This window comes from Phyllostomus hastatus, unplaced genomic scaffold (assembly GCF_019186645.2).
Source record: "Phyllostomus hastatus isolate PE091 unplaced genomic scaffold, TTU_PhHast_1.1 phas_scaffold_93, whole genome shotgun sequence".
Taxonomy (NCBI): Eukaryota; Metazoa; Chordata; class Mammalia; order Chiroptera; family Phyllostomidae; genus Phyllostomus; species Phyllostomus hastatus.
Genome location: NW_025334042.1, coordinates 17,344,922 through 17,356,557, shown reverse-complemented (window position 1 = coordinate 17,356,557; position 11,636 = coordinate 17,344,922). Strand labels below are relative to the sequence as shown.

Genomic DNA, 11,636 nt, shown 5'->3' with positions numbered 1-11,636 from the left:
TTTAATCTCCAAAATATACAAAGAACTTACAAGACTGCACTCTAAGAAGACAAGGAATCCAATTAAAAAGTGGGCAAACGACTTGAACAGACACTTCTCCAAGGAGGACATACAGAAAATCCAAAAACATATGAAATGATGTTCAATATCACTAGCTATCAGAGAGATGCAAATTAAAACCACAATGAGATACCACTTCACACCAGACAGAATAGACATCATAAACAAAGCAACAAACAACAAGTGTTGGAGAGGTTGTGGAGAAAAGGGGACCCTAGTGCACTGTTGGTGGGACTGCAGACTGGCACAACCACTATGGAAACCAGTATGGAACTTCCTCAGAAAACTAAAAATGGATCTGCCTTTTGACCCTGCAGTTCCACTGCTGGGACTCTATCCTAAGAATACTAAAACACCAATTCAAAAGAACCTATGCATCCCAATGTTCATAGCAGCACAATTTACAATAGCTAGATGCTGGAAGCAACCAAGATGCCCATCAGTAAATGAATGGATCAAAAAACTATGGTACATTTACACAATGGAATTCTATGCAACAGAAAGAAAGAAGGAGCTCCTACCCTTTGCAACAGCGTGGATGGAGCTGGAAACATTATGCTTAGCGAAACAAGCCAGGCAGTGAAAGACAAATACCATATGATCTCACCTTTAACAGGAACCTAAATAACAAAACAAAGAAAAAAGCAAAATATAACCAAAGACACGGAAATAGAGGCCAGGCTGACAGTGCCCACAGAAGAGAGTAGAAGGAATATAAGGGGACAGTGGGAAGGGTTCACAGGAACAAACTTAAAGGACACATGGTCATAAACTAAGGGGAAGGTGGTAATGGGAGGGAAGTGGGAGGGTGGGAGGGGGGACTGGATTGGGAGTAAAAAGGAGAAAAGTGTATTAAACTGAACAATGATTAAAATTTTAAAAAAGAAAGGAAAAAAGAATAAAACAACAATCCAAAGGATCAGTAAATCCAGGAGCTAGTTCTTTGAAAAGATAAACAAAATCAACAAGTTTTTACACAGACTCATCAAGGAATAAAGGGAGAGGACCCAAATAAATAAAATCAGTATGAAACAGGAGAGATTACAACTGATACCACAGAAATACAAAGGGTGGTAAGAAATCACTACAAACAATTTTATGCCAAGAAATTTGAAAACCTGGATGAAATGGACAAATTTCTAAAAAAAATGTAATCTCCAAAAACTGAATGACAAAGAAGAGAGTATTATCAGACTAAAAGCTAGTGAAATCAAAGCAGTAATCAAAAAACTGCCAGCACACAAAAGCCCTGGACCAGATGGTTTCTGAGGAGATTTTACAAAACATTTAAAACACAGGTAACCCCTAGTCTTCTCAGACTATTCCAAAAAATCTAAAAAGAGGGAACACTCCCAAATCATTTTACAAAGCCAGCATCATCCTAATTCCAAAACCAGATAAAGACATAACAAGGCAGAAAAACTACAGGCGAATATCACTGATAAATGTAGATGCTGAATCCTCAACAAAATTTTGGTAAACAGCATCCAGCAATACATTAAAAACATCCTACACCATGAACAAATGAGGCTCATCCCAGGAATGCAACGATGGTACAATATTCAGAAACCAATAAATGTTATACATCACATAATCAAAAGGAAAGACAAAAATCACATGATTATATCAATAGATGAAAAATCATTTGACAAGATACAGCACCCATTTATGATGAAAACACTCAATAAAGTGAGAGTAGAGGGAGCATACCTCAACATGATAATGCCATATACAATAAACCTATAGCCAACATCATATTCAATGGGAAAAAACTAGAAGTGTTCCCACTTAGATCAGAAACAACACAAGCATGTCCACTTTCACCATTTCTATTCAACATAGTATTAGAATTCTTAGCCACAGCAATCAGAGAGAAAAAAAGTAATAAAAGGCATCCAAATTGAAAAGGAGGAAGTGAAACTGTCATTCTTTGCAGATGACATGATAGTGTACATAGAAAACCCTATAGACTTCACCAAAAAACTACTCAACCTAATACTTGCCCAAATTCACTACTAAGTGAGTTCACTTAGTAGTGAAGTTGGCAAAACAGCAGGATTCACAGTCAATATTCAGAAATCAAAGGCATTTTTGTACACAATGAAATATCAGAAACAGAGATCTGGAAAATAATCAAATTTGCTGTAGTAACAAGAAAGATAAAGTACCTAAGAATAAACCTTACTAGGGAGGTAAAAGTTCTATACTCAGAAAACCACACAACACTGAAGAAATAAATAAAGGAAGACAAATATAAATGGAAGCATTTACCATGTTCATGGATTAGAAAAATTAACATCATCAACATGTCCATATTATCCAAAGCTACTTATAGATTCAATGCAATGTCTATTAAAATACCAATGACATATTTCACAGATAAAGAACAAACATTTCAAAAATTTATATGGAACCAAAAAGGATCCCAAATATCCTCAGCAACTTTGAGAAGGAAGAACAAACTAGGAGGGATCATAATACCTGAAATCAAACTATATTACAAGGCAACAGTAATCAAAACAGTCTGGTACTGGCATAAGAACAGACCCATAGATCAGTGGAACAGAATAGAGATCCAAGAAGTAAACCCAAGTCTCTATGGTCAACTAATATTCAACAAAGGGGACAAGAGCAGATGGAGTAAATATAGCCTCTTCAACAAATGTTGTTGGGAGACCTGGAGAGCTACATGTGAAAAAAAAATGAAACTCAATCACCAACTTACACCACACACAAAAATAAATTCAAGGAGGATGAAAGGCTTAAATATAAGTTGTGACAACAGAAAAGTATTGGAGGAGAACATAGACAGAAAATATCAGATACTCCACACAGCAATATTTTCAGTGATGTGTCTCCTAGAGGAAGAAACATAAAGGAAAGAATAAACAAAAGAGACTTCATCAAAATAAAAAGCTTCTGTATGGCTAAAGAAAACATTAGTAAAATGAAAAGGGAACTAACTGTATAGGAAAATATATTTTCAAGTGATACCTTGGACAAGGGTTTGACCTCCAAAATATATGAAGAACTCACATGACTCCACTCCAGGAAGACAAACAATCCAATTAAAAAATGGGCAAAGGACTTGAGCAGACACTTCTCCAAGGAGGACATAGAGAGGGCCCAGAGACATATGAAAGGATGCTCAGCATCACTAGCCATCAGAGAGATGCAAATTAAAACCACAATGAGATACCACTTCACATAGGTGAGAATGGCCATCATAAACAAATCAACAAACAAGTGTTGGCAAGGACATGGAGAAAGGGGAACACTCATGCACTGATGGTGGGAATGCAGGTTGTTACAGCCACTGTGTAAACCATTATGAAGTGACCTCAAAAAATTAAAAATGCAACTGCCAGGTAACCCACTAATTTTAAATTCCTAGAAGTGACCCACACTTCTGGGAATTTATCCAAAGAAACCCAAAACACTAATTCAAAATATGTTTTACCCCTATGTTCATAGCAACATTATTTCCAATAGCCAAGATTTAGAAGCAACCATGACAAGTGTGGCTCAATTATTTGGTGAATCATTCCCTATTGGAAATGTTGCAGGTTCAGTTCTAGGTCAGGGCATACACCTGGGGTGCAGATTAGGTCCAGTCCAAGCACCTACAATCCCGGGTCAGGGTGCATATGAACCTCCAGTCAGTCAAGATCCCCAGTCCTGGCACATACAAAAGGCAAACAATTGATCATTCTCTTTCTCCCTACCTTTCCACCTTCATCTCTCTAAAAGCAATAAAAAAAATTGTCTTTTGTGAAAGAATAAACAAATGGGATCTCATCAAAATAAAAAGCTCCTACATGGCTAAAGAAAACAGTATTGAAATAAAAAGAGAACCAACTGTATGAGAAAACATATTCGCCAATGATACCTCAGACAAGGGTTTAATCTCCAAAATATATAAAGAACTTACATGACTCCACTCTAAGAAGACAAGCAACCCAATTAAAAAATGAGCAAGGGACTTGAACAAACAATTCTCCAAGGAGGACACACAGAGGATCCAGAGACACATGAAAAGATGTTCAATGTTGCTAGCTATCAGAGAGATGCAAATTAAAACTACAGTAAGATACCACTTCACACCAGTCAGAATGGCCACCATAAACAAAGCAACAAACAAGTGTTGGAGAGGTTGTGGAGAAAAGGGATCCCTAGTGCACGGTTGGTGGGACTGCAGACTGGTACAACCACTATGGAAAGCAGTATGGAACTTCCTCAGAAAACTAAAAATGGATCTGCCTTTTGACCCAGCAATTCCACTGTTGGGACTATATCCTAAGAACCCTGAAACACCAATCCAAAAGAACCTATGCACCCCAATGTTCATAGCAGCACAATTTACAATAGCTAGATGCTGGAAGCAACCTAGATGCCCATCAGTAAATGAATGGATCAAAAAACTATGGTACATTTACACAGTGGAATTCTATGCAGCAGAAAGAAAGAAGGAGCTCCTACCCTTTGCAACAGCATGGATGGAGCTGGAAAGCATTATGCTAAACAAAATAAACCAGGCAGTGAAAGGCAAATACTATATGATCTCACCTTTAACAGGAACCTAAAGAACAAAACAAACAAACAAGCAAAATATACCAAAGACACTGAAATTGGGAACAGGCTGACAGTGACCAGAGGGGAGAGGGGAAGGAATTTCAGGGGAGAATGGGAAGGGTTTACAGGAACAAATATAAAGGACACATGGACAAAAACTAGGGGGGTGGAAATGGGAGGGAGGTGGGGAGGGATGGGTGGGTGGGCTGGAATGGGAGTAAGGACAGAAAAATGTACTTGAACAATGATTAAAATAAAATTAAAAAATGTCCTTTGGTAAAGATTAAAAAAAAATAGTTGGAAGCAGCACGTGTCCCTCAGTAGATGAGTAGATGAAACAGCTATGATACATTTACACAATGGAATACTACTCAGCTTTAAAATAAAAGAAAAATTTACCCTTTTCACCAACATGAATGGACCTGGAGAACATTATGCTAGGTGAAATAAGGCAGTCAGAGAAGGACAAGTATCATATGATTTCACTGATATGTGGAATCTAATGAACAAACTGAACTAACAAGTGAAATAGAGACAGACTCATAGAGAACAGGCTCTCTCTGGCAGGGGTGAAGGCATTGTGAGGGGTAGAGGGACTAAGCAAAAAAGAAAAAAAGAGAAAGAACTCATGGACACAACAGTATGGTGAATGGGGGGAAAGACGAGAGGGGGAAGAAGGTATGGGGGGGATAAATGTCAATGGGTAAAATACAATAAAAATAAATAAATGAATGAATGAATGAAATCAAAAAGAAATAAAGTAAATGAAAACTTCAAAAATTATTAAAAATAGCAAGTAATGTAAGATGGTACCTTTAATAAATGGTGTTCAAACAACTAACTAATTGCATGGAGACAATTAGATTTAGATTGACCTGTAACCAAATATTATTCAAATAGTTAAAGCTAAGGATACCAATAAATTAAAATCTATAGCCTAGGAAAAAATATAAACAAATATATGATACATGTTAGTAAAACCTTTCTAAAAATGAAAGCAAATTAATAAACTATAAGGTAAAATTAGACATATTACTAAATATTTTAGAAATATCAAAATATTGTTATATTAAAGTATACATAAAATTAAAATATTTAAAATATATATGACTAACAAAATATAATTATTTACAACATTAAAATGTTTTTAAAGTAATAAGGACACAGCCAAACTCCAGCTTTTAGAAATGGTAAAACATGTATATTCCAATTCATAAATGAAGAATAAATTACTAATATCTGGAAAGTTATTTTACCTAATTAGTGATCTATTGCATTAAATTAAAAGAGAGCAACAATTTTTGTAAATAAATGTAGAAGACTGGTGATGCCATGTTTACTTTAATGTCTGTAGTTGCTGAATCCTTTTGTCCCCTAGGACACTGTCCCCATTGCTTTGTTTTAATTGCATGTTGTGAAATTAGTTAATAACTTTGAACCAGGGTCACTCAAGACAGTTTCATTATATTTCATCTCTTTAAATTTGTTTAGCTAATCCCAGTATGCCTATTGCAAATTAAGTACATAAAAGCCCCTTCAGTTTCCTTAATATGAAAATTGTGCTAAAATAAAACCAACCTACCTTAAGAATGTCAGGCCAAATCATCAGTTTTCCAAGAACCAAAATTTTTTGGCTTTCCCCTACTATTCATTATTTTTTCCTCCCATTTAGCTATTCAAAATTCTATATTCTAATTTCAGGTAGGGCAGATTCTAAAATGAGAAATAATATCTTAGTTGTTACAGAACATGAAAAATCGAGATAGTTCTGTTCCTTTGTTCACAAAGCCACCTGTGAGTGCAAGTGCAGTTCAGGAGAAACATGGACATTCAGGTTACTCTTTGTGTATTTTTGTTTAATTTTTAGTCCCTCTCAGGAATTTTTTGGTTAAAACTACAACTCAAGCCTCAATGATTATTATAAGAGTAAGTATTTTGATGTTTATGTCAGTTTATTTTCTCTGGAATGTAAATAATATGCGAGTAATGATGCTTCATTTCTTCTAAAAGCTAAAAGATGTATTGTCATAACCCACAGAGATAATAAATAGAAAAATTGAGAATGAGAATTTAAAAAATAAGGTCAGAATGTCAGATTTGGGAAAACACTACCAAAGAAAATAATTTTACTTTTTCCATTAATAAAAATGATGTAAGCTTTCTATCTGATAACTCTTTTATAACAACATGAAACTCTGTCTCCACGATGACTACTTCCATGAAAAAAAAAAAAGTACTGCGGACACCATCAAGTTAACATACCAGTTAAATATTTTTCCAGAGTTAAGCTTTTACTTAGGCTGCATTGAAAATTCCAAACTTGTAACTGGGCAATGTTCTGGAAGTACTTCTGCACAAACCAGAATTTTATTTTCATAAAGAATGAGTACTTTTTAAAACATATTTTATCGATTATGCCATTATAGAATGAGTACTATTTAAACAATGTGAAGTATTTACTTGATATTTACCAAGAATATAGCAAGAGATAAATTTAAGGGTTAGTACAATATGTTGTCTGAAGAAAATAGGATCAGACTATAGCTGAGAACAACATAATTCAAACTCATATTGAACACACACTTCTTTTTAAAAAATATAATAGTCAGTCTCTGCTATTATCCCCAAGAATTGCCTTCTCTGTACGTTTCTCACAATTAAGAGATACTACACTCAGCCATTTTTGTGCTTTTTTATGACATACATACTTCTAAATTCTTATTATTCTTTTTTCTTTTTTGTCTTTTTTATTTAAATTATTCTATTGTTCAATTACAATTGTCTGTATTCCCCCCGCTCCGACCCCCTTCAAACCCACCTTCCTCCCTTGCTTCCACCACCTCCCCCCTTGGTTTTGTCCATGCGTTCTTTATAGTAGTTCCTGGAAACACTTCTTCCCACTGTGCCCTTCCCCCTCCCCTCTGGCTATTGTTAGATTGTTCTTAATTTCAAAGACTCTGGTTATATATTGTTTGCTGTTTTCCTTTGTTGTTTAGGTTCCTGTTAAAGGTGAAATCATATAGTATTTGTCTTTCACTGCCTGGTTTATTTTGCTTAGCATAATGCTTTCCAGCTCCATCCATGGTGTCGCAAAGGATAGGAGCTCCTTCTTTCTTTCTGCTGCATAGAATTCCACTGTGTAAATGTACCATAGTTTTTTGATCCGTTCATTTACTAATGGGCACCTAGGTTGCTTCCAGCACTTAGCTATTGTAAATTGTGCTGCTATGAACATTGGGGTGCATAGGTTCTTTTGAATTGGTATTTCAAGATTCTTAAGGTATAATCACATCAGTGGAATTTCTGGGTCAAAGGCAATTCCATTTTTAGTTCTCTGAGGAAGTTCCATACTGTTTTCCACAGTGGCTGCACCAGTCTGCATTCCCACCAACAGTGCACTAGGGTTCCCAGTTCTCTGCAAGCTCTCCAGCACTTGTTTGTTGATTTGTTTTTGATGGCCATTCTCACCTATGCGAAGTGGTATCTCATTGTGGTTATTGTTTTTAATTTGCATCTCTCTGATGGCTAGTGATACTGAGCATCCTTTCATATGTCTCTGGACACTCTGTATGTTCTCCTTGAAGAAGTGTCTGTTCAAGTCCTTTGCCCATTTTTTAATTGGGTTGTTTGTCTTCCTGGAGTGGAGTCTTGTGAGTTCTTCACATATTTTAGAGATCAAACCCTTGTCCATTTGCAAATATATTTTCCCATACAGTTGGTTCCCTTTTCATTTTACTGCTGTTTTCTTTAGCCATGCAGAAGTTTTTTATTTTGATGATGTTCCATTTGTTTATTCTTTCCTTTCCTTGCTCTAAGGGATATATTGGGGAAAATATTGCTGCATGGAATATCTGAGATTTTCCTGTCTATGTTCTCCAAATGGAGTAAAAATAGCCTCTTCAACAAATGATGTTGGGAGATCTGGACAGCTACATGCAAAACTATAAAACTCGATCACCAACTTATACCATACACAATAATAAATTCAAGATGGATAAAAGACTTAAATATAAGTTGTATATCTATTCTTACACGTTTAAATTACAGTCACCTTCAAAGTACTCTCCATTTGATGCAATACACCTTTTGAGACTTTTCCACTGCTCAAAACAGTTTTTGAACTTTTCATTTTTGATGCCTTTTAGTGCTTCTGCCACTTTTTTTGTTTCATTTCTTCCACATCAGCAAAATGTTTCCCTTTGAGGACCTTTTTCATCTGGAAAAACAAACCAAAAAATTTGCTAGGGATGATGTGGGGTGAATAGGGATGGTGGGTCTTGGGGGTCATGCCCTTATTGATCAAAAACTGCTGAACACAGCACTGTGTGCGCAGGTGCACTCATATGTCACCTACCATAAAATGGACAAATGCATTGAGTCTTTAAAAATATTCACCAAAGCTGAATGCAGCTTCTCACAACAATGTCAGCTAGTACACTGATACACATGGGTTCCTAGAATGCTCACCTATTGGGGGAGGCCTGTAATACAAGGGACCAGCCCTCCAGAAAATAACTCTGGTTTTTTGGGTCTGCCCTCATATAAGGTTTTAAACTAATGTGTTTCCCCTATACTTTGATTGTTGACACTCTTAGAGATGTTCCTATTTCCCCATCTTTGCCCTCCTCCCCCCCCAGCACCTGCCCCTCCTTCCCTCTGGTCATCACCACACTGTCATCTATGTCTATGTGTTATGCATATAGGTTCTTTGGCTAACCCCTTCACCTTCTTTCATCCAAGCCCCCTCCCCATTTCTCTTTGGCAGCAATCAGTCTGTTCCATGTGTTCATACCTTTGTTTCTATTTTATTAGTTTATTTTTATAAAGACATTCACCTTGAGATATATAACAAACAGAGTATGATCATGATTATCTCCTTTGACTTTGCCTTTAAGGCTGACATTATTACTTGGGAAAGGATGATTAATTTATTAGTGGATGAAGAAAAGAGATTTGAGCCCTGGCTGGCGTGGCTCAGTGGATTGAGCACGGGCTGCAAACCAAGCATCGCAGGTTCGATTCCCAGTCAGGGCACATGCTTGGGTTGAGGGCTATGGCCCCCAGCAACCGCACATTGATATCTCTCTCTCTCTCTCTCTCTCTCTCTCTCTCTCTCTCTTTCTCTCTCCTTCCCTCTCTAAAAATAAATAAATAAATCTTTTAAAAAAGGAAAAGAGATTTAAGATGTTTGGGCAGTCAGTAACAGGAAAATATATAGAAAAGATATCTATAAAGAGCATGGAAATTAAAAAGGAGTAAAACAGGATTATATACATAATCTTTTAAATTTTTATTTAAATATGATCTTGAAAGCACACTAGTTAAGTCAGTTTTAACCTGAGCTAAGGTGAATGATACAAGAGAAATATAGTTCATACCTTGTGTTTAACAGTTCTCCTATTATTGTAGAAAACTGGTTGTGTGACAAAAATGTGTGTGTGTGTGTGTGTGTGTTAAGTCCTAGTGAAACAAAAAGTTTAAAGATGAGGTGTTCTAGAAAAAATGAGACTCTTAACAAATGACAAGATTTAGGTTATGATTTTTTAAATACAAGTATTTTCTTCTCTTAAAGAATGTTTGTACAGGATGGAGAACACATGTTAAAAGAGATGATTGCGATTCCTGCAGGAAGAGCAGTACATGGAGCTCAACGGTCTTTTCAGAAGAGGACTTTGTAACTAATTTTTACAAAAGTCATGGATTTCATAAAGGCAGGAGGGAATAATATGATGTTTGTGCTTTCTGGGATGTTACGTTCCTTTTGATTCTTTCTCCCTGACTGCAGGCAGACTGCATAAAACACTAAAGGTAATAATGAAAAATCACACAATTACAACATTTATTTTGTTGGGACTTACAGAGGATCCAAAGCTCCAAGTTCTGGTTTTTGTCTTTTTATTTCTGACATACATTCTGAGCATAACTGCAAACATGACCATTATCATTCTTACACTTATGGATGTTCATCTTAAAACACCTATGTATTTTTTTCTTCGAAATTACTCCTTCTTAGAAATCTCATTCACAACAGTCTGTATTCCCAGATTCCTGTACAGTTTATCAACTGGAGACAATACCATTACTTATAATGCTTGTGCCAGTCAAATATTCTTTTTTGGACTCTTTGGAGCCACTGACTTTTTTCTCCTCACTGCCATGTCCTACGACCGCTATGTGGCCATCTGCAAACCCCTGCACTACCTGACCATCATGAACAACAGAGCCTGTACCATCCTTGTCCTTTGCTGCTGGATCTCTGGGTTGGTGGTCATCATCACACCACTTGGCATGGGCCTCCAGCTGGAATTCTGTGACTCCAATGCCATTGATCATTTTGGCTGTAAGGAAGCTCCCCTTTTTAAGATCTCATGCTCAGATACATGGTTTATAGAGCAGGCTGTTATAATTTGTGCAGTGTTGACATTCATTATCACACTAATAGGTGTGATTTTGTCTTATATATGTATCATCAGAACAATTCTAAGATTTCCCTCCACTCAGCAAAGAAAAAAAGCTTTTTCCACTTGTTCTTCTCACATGATTGTTGTTTCAATGACTTATGGCAGCTGTATTTTCATCTATATCAAACCTTCAGCCAAAGATGAGGTGGGTGTTAATAAAGGGGTATCTTTGCTCGCTACATCTGTTGCTCCCTTGTTGAACCCCTTCATTTATACCTTGAGGAACAAGCAAGTGAAACAAGCTTTCAAAGACACCATCAAAAGAATTACATTTCTTGCCCACAAGTAAGTTTGCAGTAAATTTAATTAATTCTTGAGAATAAAAGAATAACTTAAAATTTTTCGTAAAACTCCTGAACTTTTTTTTATTCTTATTAATCAATAACCCAGTCAAGTTAACCTTCTCATAGCCCTTTGAATCTTACTCTGGGCACCCCTTATGCACAAATTGCAACCCTTCGCTCCATTCAACTTAGCTTTAACAAGAACAAGTTCTCTCATAATAGAACACCAGAAAATCTTTCTAGACAACAAAAATCTTCC

General features: G+C 36.2%; 1 protein-coding gene across 1 annotated transcript; it reads left to right on the top strand.

The window, feature by feature from the left end:
• Nucleotides 1–10,440: 10,440 nt before the first annotated feature.
• LOC123812695 (olfactory receptor 6C2-like) lies at nucleotides 10,441–11,382 on the top strand. The gene has a single exon (XM_045829504.1). It carries the CDS (start codon nucleotides 10,447–10,449, stop codon nucleotides 11,380–11,382), a length of 936 nt encoding a protein of 311 aa, XP_045685460.1. The 5' UTR covers nucleotides 10,441–10,446.
• Nucleotides 11,383–11,636: the final 254 nt, after the last annotated feature.